Source organism: Rosa rugosa, chromosome 6, assembly GCF_958449725.1.
Source record: "Rosa rugosa chromosome 6, drRosRugo1.1, whole genome shotgun sequence".
Taxonomy (NCBI): domain Eukaryota; kingdom Viridiplantae; phylum Streptophyta; class Magnoliopsida; order Rosales; family Rosaceae; genus Rosa; species Rosa rugosa.
Genome location: NC_084825.1, coordinates 9440445 through 9455673, shown reverse-complemented (window position 1 = coordinate 9455673; position 15229 = coordinate 9440445). Strand labels below are relative to the sequence as shown.

Here is a 15229-nt window from a genome sequence, read left to right as displayed (position 1 = left end):
CATCTGCTAAAGTGCTCTCAACTTCTTGCAGATAAACCTCATAAATATCATTTTGACCACCAAAAGTTGGCTTCCTAGTTCTTTGTGATCTTCTTGGTTTAGCTACATTTTGTTGAGGTTGAGGAACATTTTGATCTGGTATAGGTTCAGCCACTTCAACATTTTGGTTTTCAAGTTCTAAGTCACCACCTACTGCATTGTGAACTTCACTTTCAGTTTCTGCATTATTTTTAAAGTTTGGCATTTCTATTTCTGTATCCTCACTTTCTGCAATTTCCTCAAAATCATCAGTTAAATCTTCAAATTTTGTATTGCAAATACTCTCCCCCAGAAATTTAACCTGATGAGTTTCAAAAATTCTAGGTGAGTAGTGAGGTGCATAGAGTTATAACCTTTAGATTTTTCACAATAGCCTATAAAATGACAAGTTACAGATTTAGGGTCAAGTTTTCCTAAATTGGGATTGTAAATTCTTACCTCAGCTTTACAACCCCATACATGGCAATGATGCAGACTAGGTTGCCTACTACACCAAGACTCAAATGGTGTTTTATCCACAGACTTGCTTGGGGACCTATTGCAAAGATAGTTTGCAGTTCTTAAAGCTTCTCCCCAAAACATTTTTGGCAACCCAGAAGTACACATCATACTTCTTACCATATTCAACAGAGTTCTATTCTTTCTCTCTGCAACACCATTCTGTTGGGGATTGTATGGTGTTGTATATTGAGCTTTTATACCTACATCCTGCAGATATAAAGCAAATGGACCCTTTTGTTGTCCTTGCTCAGTATATTTACCATAAAATTCACCCCCCCTATCAGACCTCACAGTCTTAATTTTCATTTCTAGTTGATGTTCAACTTCAGTTTTGAAAATTTTAAATGCCTCAAGTGACTGTGATTTTTCTGACAATAGGTAGATGTAACAGTACCTTGAATAGTCATCTATGAATGTAATGAAATAAACATTTCCACATATTGTTCCATGCCTGAAGGGACCACATATATCTGTATGAATTAACTCTAGCAATTTTTCACTTCTGCTAGCAGTCTTTTTTCTTAAGTTTGTCATTTTACCCTTAAAACATTCAATGCAGTCTGCTAGGTCTGAAAAGTCTAGTTCTGGAAGTGTTTTGTTCTTTACTAATATTTGCAGTCTTTCTTTTGAAATGTGGCCTAGTCTCCTATGCCACAAGTAAGCTGATTTATCATTGAACAATGTCCTTTTAACACCTGTGATGGTGTTGTTACTTAATGTGTTATTTCTGTCTTCAACAAGTGAGATTACTTGTTGAGGTTTTGAACAATTCAATTTCATATAATTATCCAAAATAACACCAGAACCATATAACAAGGAACCTTTAGAAATTTTTATTCCATCCAAATCAATGTAAAAACAGCAACCAGTCTTAGCCAAAAGAGACATAGAAAGCAAATTCCTCTTAATCGAGGGAATGTAATAAACATCATCCAAAACTAAAAAATTTCCAAAACCTAGATCTAGTCTTAAGGTTCCTATAGCCTTCACTGCAACCCTCATGCCATTTCCCACACAGACATTGGTTTCCTCACTTCTTGGTGCCCTCTTCTTTGTGAATCCCTGTAAAGAATTCGTAATATGCAAGGGTGAGCCAGAATCTAACCAATAAGTGTGAGGTTCAATATTGACAAAATTAATTTCTAAAGAAAAAGTTTCTGTAGTACTTAAGAAATTCTTACCCTTCTTCACCAACCAAGCCTTAAAACCTGAGCAGTCCTTCTTCATATGTCCTACTTTCTTACAAAAGTAGCACTTGAACTTAAAAGCTTTGGTGGTGTTAGGTGTTGCAGTGTTTCCAGATGGATTAGTGATGGTTTTGGTGACTTTAAGCTTGTTATTCTTTTTCTTTGGCTTTTCCACCAGGTTCACAGAGGTTGTAGGCTCTCTCTCTCTTTCTTAATTCTATCTTCTTCATCAGCACAGATAGATATGAGCTCATCTATGGTCCAGGTACCCTTTAGAGCATTGTAGCTAGTTCTAAGCCCACTGAAGGTATTTGGAAAAGAATGCAGTGCAACTTGCACCACTTGGCTATCATTCACTCCCATCAGTAACTCCCTGAGCCTAGCATTAATGTGGATCAGCTTCATTATGTGCTCTCTAACTCCCCCAGATCCTTCATACTTCATCTCATGGAAAGTCTTAGACAATCTTGCAGCCTCTGCTTTCTCACTCTCTTTAAATTTTCTCTCAATGGCCTCCATATAGTCAGTAGCCAAGTCAGGTTCTTCTACACTACCTCTTACAGTGTCAGACATAGTGTTCCTAATGGTGTTCTTGGCCATTCTATTTGACCTGTGTCAGGCTTTAAATGTCTTAACTTCCTCAGCTGAACTATCTTTAGTTAATGCATCAGGTTCATCCTTATGAAAGACTAGGTCTATATTCTCATGCATCATCATATAACGCTCTCCCGAATCTCTCCAGGCTCTAAAGTTTGTTCCAGTGAGCATCAAAACATTGTTGAGGTTCATGTAAATACTTCCTAATGAGCAAAGTCAAAAAGAAAAATTATGTAAGTTTCAGTTTCAAAACTCAAAAAATACAAAGTTTCAATTTATCAATATTTCTGCAGATTTATGTGTTAGTTCCAAAAGCAGTTCAAAAACACATAAAACACCAAAACAAAATATCAACCATAATGGCAACAAGTACCACAAGATACTATGTCAATGAAAATACCCCAAATCTGAATCACATTAGGCAACACTTTTGTAGCAGTAGACATAATGTACTTAAGTTTCTGAATCTTCACCCCATAATTAGAGAACTCAAGTTATCCAAAAAGACAATCAACATCTTATGACAGTAGAAGAGTCTTTAAGTATCAAAATATGAATTCAAAATCATATGTGAAGCTGTTTGTCACCAAACTATGCTATATTAACACTTCTTTGGAAGACACAAGTAAGCACAGTTTGAAAACAATTAACACAAGTTTCCAGGTCATTTTTATCTTAATGATCAAATGCAAATAATAACAGAAATTGCTTTGTGCAACATGCCTATTTTTATTTGCAACAACCTGTGACCTAAATAAAGTTTAACTAAATTCAATTCAAGACATCAAGGCACTTGAAAAGAAACTTTACTCAATCTGCAATTTTCTCAATGAAAATATGACAACATTTATAGGGAGACAGTGAACTTCTTAACTCAAACATTCATCAATTTATCATATAATCATTGTTCAATCACACATATATATTAGCAGAATGCAAAATATTAAGCACAACCATCCATAAGCAATCACAGAGAAAGCACAAAATAGTTTCAATTCAATTCAGAGACACAAGCACACCAAAACTTAAATTTCATCCGGTCACCATCTACTCTAGCCTAGGTGCACGCCGGGAATGCTTCTAGTGTTCTTGTAATTCAACAGAAAACGAATTAAAGCTTTGAATCGAAACATGGTTCTCAGAAGGCCTAACCTTTGCGACTGCAATTCTGCAACAATTTTAGCGGAAGCAATAATTCCCAAAAGCGATCTTAATCCGAATCGAATGATGTGGTTTTTGAATCCACTTCGAGTTTTTTTTTTTTTTTTCTTGGCCTGTTAACCAAAACCCTAATTTCCCAAAACGTTTTGCAATTCAACATAACACAAAACTCTAGTTCAAAATACAATGAATTGATCTTCTAAAAATGATTTATGAATTGTGAAATTTGGCTCTGATACCAATTTGTTAACTTAATGAGCAAACCAAGATCGTTTCACAAAATGCATAAACACAACCAAATGATCAATACAATATGAACTAGAATACAACAAGAGGAGATGCATCACCTGCTTCATGCACAACAGCCATTCCTTCAAAAGCAGTAGCAGCAACACAACTATTCAACACAAATAATCCGAGCTCCAAAACTTCAAGCAGCCACACGCAAGAAATCTTCTACTCAACTGTGTGTTTAACTCCTTTCTATGGGGCAGGACTGAATGTTTTGTCACACAGTGAATAGGGACTTCAAGCACTTATATATACAAGCTAGATAGGTCTTCCCATAAAAGAATCCTTTATTCTAGCCAATGAGTTATTTCTGAAAGATGCTATAATTATCATATCAACTAATTAGATATTTATCTTTATCAAAATGGATTCCTAACCATATGAGTGACATACCAAAGCTCATTAGGTGTCTAGGTAGATAATTCATATATTTCCCATTTATTGTAATAAGTTTAATCAGTTTGTTATTTACTTAATGTAGATAATATTAGGTCCAAATAATATTTTACATCTGTAAGAACTCAAAATCTGGTGGTTTCCATCATAAACATTAAAGGATATATCCATGCAGCTCAAACACCTTCCAATATGACAACTACATGAAAAGCCACTAAGGCTCGTCACTTGAAAACAATTCAGATAAACACATAAGAACTTGGTTCCCTTTGCGATGATGGCAGTATGATGTAGACCAAACTTGTCTTTTCATTCCGTTAATTAGCATATGATTGTAACTGGAACTAGTTGAACTTTAGTTTAGGAACTAGATCCTAGGATGACTAGGGGTTTGGAAATCCCTAGTATATATACCAAGTATATCTTAGCTGCACTTGACTAGGAATCATAATATGTTTAGGATTTGAACTAGTCTATATATATAGTTAAGTTGTTCTTGTAGGAATGAATGAAGTCTGAATGTGTTTAGGACTAGGGTCTGTTTCCTGTTATAGCTGAGTTCTCGTGTGATTAGGAATAACGGATTCCTTATTAGTATGTATAAATACCTTCATGTTATAGAGGAACCAAGACCTAGTTGTTTTATTGTAACTCTGCTGCTTCTTGTTCACTTTTGTATTGAATTACTTTGAAACAATGGGCAAGGGCAAGGACAAGTACAAGAGCAAGGCCATTGGCCGTCAACGCCAGTTCTCTAACACCGAAGATCTTCTTATTGACAGTACCTGCACCTATTCAAAGCCAGAAGCTGAACATTATGAAGCCGATGAAGTAGAATTTGCAGAAGGATCAGAAGAGGAGGCGTTGAGTGAAGAAGAATCTGAAAACAAGAAAAGCAAAGGCGTTGAAGGCATTATTGAGATTCAAAATCCTAATTTGCTAAAGCAGAAGAAGGCGTTGAAAGCTAGAGACATTGACATTGGAAAAACAACTGAACTGTCAAGGCGTGAAAGAGAAGAAATAGAGAAAGAGAGAAGCCATGAGAAATATATGAAGCAGCAGGAACAGGGAAAGACTGAACAAGCAAGGAAAGATTTAGAGCGCCTAGCGCTTATACGACAACAAAGGGAGGAGGCTGCTAAGAAGCGAGAAGAAGAAAAAGCTGCCCAAGTACAGAAGAAGATGGTTCAACCCCGCAAACCATTACCTAAGAAGTGAAGTGCAGGACAAGTTGTTGTGATGCTATGGCTGCTGTGAACATATGTTAATTTTCCGTTTCAGTTTTTACAATAGATTTTTGAAGCTTCTTATTCGAGTTGAAATGTTTTCATTTATATTTGGAGCTTATAATAAGATTTATTTCAATATGAACAGTAACAATCCAGTAGTGTTCTACTAATTACCAGTCAGCCAGTAGTTCTCTCCTTCTTTCTATTTTGTAGCAAAAGTTCAGTAGGAGTTGCCGACTAGATCCAAACATGAAATAAAGCAGCTAAAATTTGTAAGTATTTATGTTCATCGCTTGGACCATGAATGTCTGTTCAGTACTAAGAAAACGTTACTACGAGTAATAAAGAATCAAATATTCATGAACATGTCTGATCAGTACCATATGATGGTAAAGAACTGCAGCAACCCAAATGAAAGGAGAGGTAGTCTTCTGTTTCCTTCTTCTCACTGTTCAACTGCAACTGCTTGCCAGTTGCCAGAATGTGCTCCATGTTCAACTTGTTAATATCAATTAGTAGCCGTATGTAATCAGGGGCTTAGTGCAAGGCAAGATTTGATTTCCAAGATGAGGAGAACTTGATACAGACTAATTTCTGGAGATGGCTGAAATCGAATATAGTTGCATCTGTGACATCAATCTTGCTACATGAAAAGGTTTACCCAAAAACAGAAGTTGATGCAGCAATACCAGAGAATTGCGTGTACCAATGCAATCACAACAGCCAACAGCAGGACTGCAGGAGCGTTTATGCACAAAACAACAGAACATACAAAGGCTCATAGTTTTCTCTGTAACTTTGCTTCCTATAGTACCTTCAAAGTAAGGAAACGCTCCAAAAACAAACAACAAAAAATATCAAATTGTAGAGACAACAGGATATCATAATTCAACATTACTGCTTCACTGCCATGACTTATCATCCATTAATGTTCACATCTACGAAAGCTCTTCACTGGACACACATCCTCATATTTGAATTTGTCTACAATTACATCTATTCCATATCACACGGCTACAAAATTGTTGACTTTTGAATAGTGTTTCAGTTAGTACAGTAGGACATAGCAAATCTCAAATAGTAATGGGAAGCTTCAAGCTTGTACATCACCAAACAAAACCATAGCCCCCAAATATATGCAATCCAAGCAAATCTATCTCAGACTCCTTCACAATTCGTTGTCAATGATATCCCTCATCATCTGTAATGGAATGAGCCCTTCAGTCCGGATGGCATCTTTACTTGGGTCTGGACTTATAAACAGCAATGTCGGCAATCCTCGTACCTGAGTCAAAGAGTTTATGAGGCATTTCTTTAATTACTTCCTAGTCATTAGTTGCATTGATGTTTTCAAATAGTAACACATCTATCACTAAATCTAGATCACTTCATGAAGAGATAATAACAGAGCAAGACATCCATCAGTTTTTTTTTTTAAAACTCATTTCGATTAACAAACAATCAGGAATGAGGTATAATTGATTTGTAATTGAATCTAGCTACAAAGATCAAACTCATATATTTTGTACATGGCTCGTTACGGTTACTAGAGGCCACAAAATCATAAAGAAATTTCAGTGCTACAAGTAGGCCTTGGGAGTACAGGAGAAGATGAGGGAACAGTGATGATATAAATGTAAAAATAAAAAGAGAAGCAATTACCTGCATGTCACGTGCAAATTCGTACTCATCATCCGTATCAACCTTAATAACTTTTACGTTGCTCTCATACTCCACAGCAAGCTGTTTTCAAAATTCAAATTTCACTGAATATCATGTCTAGTTAGGTGTAAACCCAAACATTCTATCTGCTCGCAGCATGCAACCCCTATAACACACTTTAATACTGCATGAATTGAAGTGTATTTTGAACTTGGAAAGTCATCATAATAACAGAGCTAACTTAGAAAACCATAGAGTAACAACTAACAACTTGTTAACAAAATCCCGTGCTTTATATCAACCACAAAATGTTTTAATCAAGTCAAGAGGTCCACAAAATAAAGAAACGTGCATCAAGAGCTGCAGTTCTGCAAAAGCTGTAGCATTTCCCATATTCCATTAACCACAAAAGCAATCAGCTATTAGGTCCATGAAAATCAACTGGCATCCACACTTCACTACAGTTTAATGCCATTACAATAGGACCTAACTGTGAGCACATGAAATGATCTAGGTCCTGACCAGATCCCACATTAGCCCTAAAATGTGGTCTCTTAACTCGACAAGTAATGTTACATCCAAAATTTCCACTTTAGATTCAGTTTGATCAACATGAAGGTCCAACTAATGCTGATCTTATGCATACAAATTTACAGTGTCAATATTCAATAAAAAGACTTTCTGATTGCCAGTACATCACTACACTAAGCTTCAAAAGAAATGTGCACATAGGGAAGTGTGTGTGGGTTGGTTCAGATAATCTGATTCTCAATGATCTCTGGTCGTGCCTATCTGCAGAAGTTTGATACATTGATAACTCCATCATGGATAGACCATAACCAGCATAACATGTTATTCAAATGTCAAAAGACAAAAACCAGCGAATTCTGAGAGATAGCTTATGCAAAAAATGCTACTTTCTCGCACATTCTATTTCAGATTTAGTTTGGTTCTAAAGTCATCTAGTGCCGTAAATTATCATTCTATGCAAACATTTCTATGGAGCATACCATTTCAAGTTCTTGAGCCATCAATATACAGGGTCCACACCATGTTGCAAAGAAATCAACAACAAGGGGTACCTTTCTGTCTCCTTTTACCAGTTCTTGAACCTCCTGAGCTGACATCTTTTCCTGCCCAACCAAACAAGAAATTCATAAGCCCAAAATTATATTTCAAGCAAGTTATAGAACTCTAAATCCAGACTTGGCCAAATTAAAAGAAAATCTCCATACTTCCCCATATCCATACAGAACATCATTTCAAACATCACTATTTCTCTCATTGTCCAAAATTTCTTACACCAACCAGATAAAGTACTTGCAAAAACAAACCACCCATAAAACAATTTCCATTTTTATGGAGCAAAAACACATGAATCAAAAGAAAAATCCACAATATAAGAACAGTAGAAAAACCTCAAAATTCATGGCAATGGCAAAAAGTGAATAAGCATTGTAGGGAAGGCATACCACAAGATAGTCTTCTCTGACATGTTTACCATGAGGGGGTCTGCAAAGCACCTTTCTTGGCGTTGTTGAGAGTGAAGACGGCGTGTTCTTAGAAAAGAGTGAGTTTTGGTGATGGGTTTTCACGGAGGTGAGAGAAACAGGTGGTGGGGGTTGGAATGATAAGAGCACCGGAGAGTGGCTATGGGTTTTGAAGCTAAAGCCATAGGTATGGATATGGGGGGATGTCTGTCCCTGGAGGAGAGCCATGTTTTTTCAGTTCAGAGGCAGAGAATGAGCTACTGTATCTGCTGCTCTGTTTGAGATTTAAGACCGGGGGGTTTTTGTTAAGTTAGATTTACGACTTTATCCAATACATATCTTCTCTCTGGAAAAAGAAAAGCAATGAAAAATTGAAAACGTTCTACTTCGGTAATTTCTGACAAACAAACACGCAATCTTAATAAAAGAAAATTATTTTTTAAATTGAGGTTAGAATGAAGGGATCTTGACCAAATGCACTAAAATTGGACAAATTTATCTCACTTACCCCAACAACAAATTTTTATTCTCATCAACCTAATTTAGAGTATAATGACAAACCTACCCTCAGCCTAATTAAACAACTACATCAAATGCCACACTCTCTCTCACACGATCTGCCCAGATTCTCTCTCTCTCTCTCTCTCGGCTCAGAAAGACGGCACTGGAACGGCTGCAGAAGCTGCTGCCGTGGGAGAAGAAGATGGATACCGCCACCATGCTCGAGGCGGCGCACCGCTACGTTCGATTCTTCCAGCCTCAGGTCGCCGCCTTCCATGCCATGCCCATCGTCGCCTCTGACTCCGCTGGCTCCCTGCCTGTCCTGAAACGCGGCATCGGTGATGTGGAGGTGCTGTCCAGGCTGAGCCGGAGCCAGCTGTTGCAAGTGGCGGTGAACTCGCCGGTAGTGTAGATGAGGATGTCGGATCTCGGTGGACTAGCTGGCTTTGCTGAACAAGAAGAGCGTCATCAGGTCTGCCATGGTCTCTGCTTCAGGCCATTACTATCCTACTACAGAGGCCGAGCTTGGATCCCTCAGCTGCACCCAACGTCTGACCGGTGCAGAGGATTTCTCAGTTTGCTCCGATATGGTGCCCAGAGTATTTCTCTGGGTGGCCAAATGATTTTTTTTTTTTTTAGTAAAGTGTGTGTTTGGACCCGAAATGAGCATTTTGGCCTGACAACGCACGTCTTAGAGAAATTGAGCCAATGTCAGTGGCTCAAGCTATATATTGTCGACAAGTTTGAAATATATATTTAGAGGCTAAATAAAGCCTACTATGGAAGCATGAAAAGTCAACTTTAGCACATTTTCCTACTTCGGCTAGGAGAAACCGAGCTAAACAGAAGGAGCGGCCGCCTGAACAAATGAACTCTAAATGAGCTAAAACTCTGCATATCCATTCTAGACAGCCCAAGGATCATTTCTTATGAAGAGTGCCAGAGCTAGTTTTGAGTGGAAGGCCTTCAAACAATCAGTCCAATTTTCTGCAGAAGCAAAACTGGAAAACTGGACCTGTAAGAGGTCCAGCAGCGTTTCCGGCCCAACCACATGGAAGAAAGCTCTGAAAATTTGCCACAATGATCTACACTCATTGTGGATCATTTGATGTGAAGAGGTCGAAGGCCCATTTTGAGTTCTTGGTGGAGATATAGCTGCAGCAAAATTGGAGCAGTAAGTGCTTAAACCTAACATTCCATTAGTGTTTAAGTGCTTAAACCTAACATTCCATTAGTGTTTTAAGTGCTTAAACCTAACATTCCATTAATGTTTAAGTGCTAAAACCTAACCCATTATGAGTTGTTTAAGGCCAAATAGTGTTGCTTGGTAGCCTATATATAGAGGCTACAACAAGTAGAAAAAAGACCAATTCATTCAACAAACATCTCTAAGATGATCTAAGTTCTCTCTAGAGCAACCTCTCTAAGAGCAACTCCTCTCTTTCTCCTTCTCTTATCGGTGATCACACTCTAAGTCCTAGTCTCCTTTGGAGCCGACTATTAGTGCCACCAAACCCTCTGTCAACGTACTTCGGTCCTAGTCTCCTTGGGAGCCGATTGTAGTACCACGACCAAAAACACCACAAAAGACCAATTCATACATCAAAGCATCTCTAAGATGATCTAAGTTCTCTCTAGAGCAAACCTCTCTAAGAGAAACTCCTCTCATTCTCTTTCTCTTATCGGTGATCACACTCCTAGTCCTAGTCTTCTCAGAAGCCGACTTTCAGTGCCACCAAACCCTCTGTCAACGTACTTCGGTCCTAGTCTCCTCGGGAGCCGACGGTAGTGCCGCGACCAAAACACAACAACAACACAATTCAACAACATCTCTAAGATGATCTAAGTTCTCTCTAGAGCAACCTCTCTAAGAGCAACTCCTCTCCTTCTCTTTCTCTTATCGGTGATCACACTCCACTACTAGAATTATGGGCTACAAGGACACCGTATAAGGACACTTTTTTTCCGTAGTGTCCTAATAACCCTATGAGGACGACTTGAAAAAAACAGGAGCAATAGTTTGCTCGGCCGCCAAATTTTTTGGTCGAAAGTTAAACTTCCCACTTTTTTTTTCCCACAATTATTCGCACTCTGGCCTCCCTTTTCTAGGTGACCCCTCTCTCTCTCTCTCAGTCTCTCTCACTGTGCATCTCTTCATCGTCGAACAAATTGGAGCTCTGATTCCTTAGCTCTGACCAAAACAAATCTCACCACAGATGGGTAATTCTCTCTTCTTCTCGATCTTTCTATAGCCATTTCTTCTTGCCAGATCTATATGCTCTATGCAGATCATAATTTGACGGTGGCTTTCTCCTATATCCAGATCTGAAACCCTCTCATTCTCTCAGCAATGTCGTCGTGACCGACGAGACCGAGACCGAGACAAGGACCATCACAAGCATCACAGAAGCCGCAACGCTTCCGATGACCACCACCGCCAACACCGCTCTCGATCTGACCGCGATTCGAAGCTCGCACTCCCACGACCACAAATCTCGCCGTGACAGGTCACAGGAGCCACGGGACGACCGGGAAGCATTGCGCGACCACCGCGAGCGGTCGTACGAGAGGGAAGGGAGTAGAGAGAGGTCCAGGCATCATGGGAGAGGTCGGAGGAGGGAGAGGATATGGTGGAGAGGAGGCATAAGAGGAAAGAGAGGGAGAAGAGTGAGGATAGAGGTGGCGGTGTGGATGAGTCTGAAGATTCAAAGAGAGCTAGGGGTTTGGATGAGACGAAAGAGAGGAAGCGATTTGATGAAGGGCGAGTAAAGGAAGAAGAGGATGAGAATTATGCTAGAGAATTGGAACGGAGCACTGAAGGGAATGCGGTTCACAGTGAGGTTAAGGTTAAGAAAGAAGAATTGGAGGATGATGAGGGCTTCACTACCACCCAAAATGGGGGTGCTCCGGTGGGTAATGTGAGTTTTCTCTTAACTTTTTCTGCGTTTTACTATTGTGGATTTGATAATTGCCATTGTTTGATAACTGATAATATTCACATTTAGGTTGTATCTTTGGTGGATACATTTAGGCTAGCATTTGTAATATCTTATAAATCTGTGACGATGATTTTCTGTTGAGAATGATTGAGGAATACATTAAACAGAAGCATCAAGATTGCGATATTTGGTCAGCAATCACATAGATAAGAAACACTCTTGTTGATCTTGTGCTTTTCATATATAGCCACTGCTCTGGTTCTTAAAGACACAAAGACTCCTATGAAAGGTCCACCTGTACTACCAAGCACTTCTTGCACTGAACGGTTAGTTTGGATCACATCAGGCAAGTGAAGAATGCTTTGAACATGGTATGTTAGACCATGCATGCATATTTTGTTCTAGCTAGTTTCAGTATCCAATTGAGCTACCAGACTGTGGTCTAAATTCATAAATCAAACATAGATCTACAAAATGTAAGCCATAAATGAAATATGTAATCTGATGTGGCTCATATCTAGTTTCTGTTTACATTTTACCAGACCATCAACGATGTTATATTGGGAGTGAGTGAGTGACACAAGCAGGTTTCTCGCCGTATTTGAACAGCAGATATGGTAAGTTCTCTTAAGTGTGGACTGAATCACTTCAGTTTAACTGTAGCAGAATGTAGCTTTCCCCTGTTCCTTTGTCACTTGCTTATACAAACTCATTGATACTTGAGGATAAACTCATTAGCATACAACTTATTAGTACCTAAATGACAAACTTCAGTAGCTAAGGACATGCTCCTTAGGACCTGAGGACAAACTCATCAGTACATATAGGACAGACTCATTGTTATCTGTGGGTAAACGTGTTCCTAAACATCTGTGGTACCGACTGTTATCTGATTACATATGTAACAGAAATATTGTGTATGCCCTACTGATGTTAAGATTGTGCTGTTTGAATAATGTCACATGATTAATCTTTTGTATAATTGTGAAATTCTATGGTTAAGCGGTAGATTTCTTTTCCAATTATGATGTTTAAATATATACTTCTCTCTCTGCATCATCATCATCATCATCATCATCATCATCATATGTTGCAGTACTTTGAAAGTATATTTTCCCATGTACTAATCTCTGCTCCTCTGGTATTTTTTGTTTCAGAAAATTTCCGAGCTCTTTGTACAGGTAACTAGTTGCTCATCTTCTTTTCCTTGTTTTGAATTTAGTAGTTGATATGTGTTTTGGTGAAGTCTCTAGAACTCAGTAGTTGATATATGCTTTTGATTCAAAGTTTTTTAAAAACTCATGCAGGGGCTCCTTATTTATTTTGGTTAATTGAGTTTTGTTTCTATCTTTGTCATCGTATGCATCCTTTTTTCCTTTATTTCAGTTCTGTTATGTTTTGGATATGTCCAGGGACTGCTCTCTTTGATTTACAATTATGAATCTTTTTTCTTTATTTGAATTATGTTATGTTTTGGATATGTCCAGAGATTTTTCTCTTTTATTTACAACCCAAAAAATACTATAAAGTATACACAAGGTATATTCTCCTCCAGTCTCCTTTTGAACTTACATCTGTTTTTTTTTTATAGTATTTGTTTTGAATTAGATTGACTCATAAAATCTGGTCCTTTGGAACCAATAGCTGTGTTATGCAGTCTCTTCCACAATGGTTCAGTCTTGTTTTTCATTCATGGTTTTGCATCTTTGCATCAAAATGTCATCTCTTAATCTATTTTTTGAATCTCGTTTAAGATGCTCTTACATTTCTATTTGGTTATGAAATGATGACTTTGCTCTCTCTCTTCAGTGGTTGCTTGATGAAAATGAAGGGTGTTCCATATATTAGCAGAGAAAGCATCTTTTTGGTTGCTGCACCACAGGTTTCTTTTATTCCATTTTCATTACAAACTATGTTCACATTTTTTTTTCCATCTCCGATGCCATGTTGATCACATACACTATATTCACTATTTTCCCTTGGGTGTCAGATTTAGGTGATTGCACTTCTGTGCTTTGCTTTGGATATGCATTGTGATAATAGAAAAGCTTGATAAGTTGTTTTAGTAAAAATAATTCTCTTTCCTATCTTTTTTTTTACTTTTATTTTTTTGTCTGAACTCTTTTTGCTTCCTGATTATCTGGTTCCTCCTAAAAGTTCTTGGTGGTGGTTTCTTCACTTTTGTTTCTGTTTTTTCTTTTCCCTATTTCTGTTATTGGTTTTTTTGTCTGTCAGCACATATAGAACTTTCGGTATATGGGGGTTGTGACTTTGGTTTTTATGGAGATAATGAGATTATGAATGATTTAGTGATTTAATGGACGTGGTGGTCATTAATCCTATATCTATATCTACAATACTAAATTACTAATTACTCTTTTTTTACCAAGAAACAATCAAGAATATGAAGATGAAATGTTATTTATGCTCCTAGCATTATTCTGCAATATTCCTTTTCATTTTTGCAAGTACCTGGAAATAATATTGACTTTGGAGTTTGTGTAGTTTGCAAGTACTAAGTAATTGATTTTTATTTTTCATACTTCTGTTGCAATTGTATATGAAAATGAGACGTTGTAATACAGACTAATTTGAATTATATATTGTTGGTTGGAAGACCTGTTGATAAGCCCTGTGGTTGGATTCTAGTCTTGGCTCAATCTAATTGTTGAATTTGAGGAGTGTTAATATGTACTTGATATTGGTTTGTGCTATATTTATCAGGTTATGATTGAAGATATTGGGAAGCAGATTAAGCAACTATAAACCTACAAGGTGCAGGACATTGATTTACTTGACTAGAATTGTTGAACTGTAATTTGTTATACTTTATAAATTTGTTTGCATATGGTGTATTTTGATTCAGTTAATATTGCATTTGGTGGTGTATTTTGAGGGGTGTACAATTGGAGAAAGCTTCCTTTTATTGTTAATTAATTTTTTTTTTGGGTTTTTTACAAGTTTTAAGGACACGTTTTGAACGTCCTCTATGACTCTTTTAAGTGTCCTGTTTTAGTTTTAAGGACACATATGAGTGTATTTTTTGTGTCCTCTTATGGTTTAAGGACTCCATTTTCAGAGCTTTTAGGACACAGTTTGTGTGTCCTAGTATAGAATATAGGACAGCTATTAGAAGATATAATGATGCAATTTAGGTGTCCTCTTATGGATTTAAGGACACTGCATCTAGAGCTTTAAGGACACACAAAATGTGTCCTCGTATAGAAAAGAGGACA

At 37.6% G+C, this 15229-nt stretch overlaps 2 protein-coding genes and 1 long non-coding RNA gene across 5 annotated transcripts; 2 read left to right on the top strand and 1 right to left on the bottom strand.

Annotated features, from left to right (window-relative positions):
- The first annotated feature begins 4868 nt into the window (after positions 1 to 4868).
- On the top strand, positions 4869 to 5390 carry LOC133716180 (uncharacterized). Its single transcript, XM_062142901.1, has one exon. It carries the CDS (start codon positions 4869 to 4871, stop codon positions 5388 to 5390), a length of 522 nt encoding a protein of 173 aa, XP_061998885.1.
- Positions 5391 to 6280: 890 nt separating this feature from the next.
- On the bottom strand, positions 6281 to 8862 carry LOC133715655 (thioredoxin-like protein CITRX, chloroplastic). Of its 2 annotated transcripts, none has more exons than XM_062142253.1 (4): positions 8536 to 8862; positions 8146 to 8196; positions 7064 to 7144; positions 6281 to 6686 (listed from the first exon to the last, which is right to left on the bottom strand). In XM_062142253.1, the coding sequence occupies exons 1-4, from the start codon at positions 8779 to 8781 to the stop codon at positions 6570 to 6572; spliced, it is 495 nt and encodes a 164-aa protein (XP_061998237.1). In that variant the 5' UTR covers positions 8782 to 8862; the 3' UTR covers positions 6281 to 6569. The 2 variants fall into 2 exon arrangements, with proteins under 2 accessions (XP_061998237.1, XP_061998235.1); XM_062142251.1 differs by having other exon boundaries at positions 8074 to 8196; positions 8536 to 8861.
- Positions 8863 to 11075: 2213 nt separating this feature from the next.
- On the top strand, positions 11076 to 14945 carry LOC133717328 (uncharacterized). Of its 2 annotated transcripts, XR_009849534.1 has the most exons (7): positions 11076 to 11274; positions 11378 to 11972; positions 12241 to 12364; positions 12536 to 12610; positions 13151 to 13174; positions 13803 to 13875; positions 14718 to 14945. It is a non-coding gene; the product is annotated as an uncharacterized LOC133717328 (long non-coding RNA). The 2 variants fall into 2 exon arrangements; XR_009849535.1 differs by lacking the exon at positions 12241 to 12364 and having other exon boundaries at positions 11077 to 11274.
- The last annotated feature ends 284 nt before the right edge of the window (positions 14946 to 15229 follow it).

Bases quoted from the DNA above. Each gene is read 5' to 3' on its own strand.
- LOC133716180 (XM_062142901.1), top strand. From the start codon at position 4,869: ATGGGCAAGGGCAAGGACAAGTACAAGAGCAAGGCCATTGGCCGTCAA.
- LOC133715655 (XM_062142251.1), bottom strand. From the start codon at position 8,781: ATGGCTCTCCTCCAGGGACAGACATCCCCCCATATCCATACCTATGGC. The intron at 8,197-8,535 runs GTATGCCTTCCC...TTGGTTGGGCAG, and splicing joins TCAGAGAAGACTATCTTGTG to GAAAAGATGTCAGCTCAGGA. The intron at 6,687-7,063 runs GTAATTGCTTCT...TCTTTGACTCAG, and splicing joins AATTTGCACGTGACATGCAG to GTACGAGGATTGCCGACATT.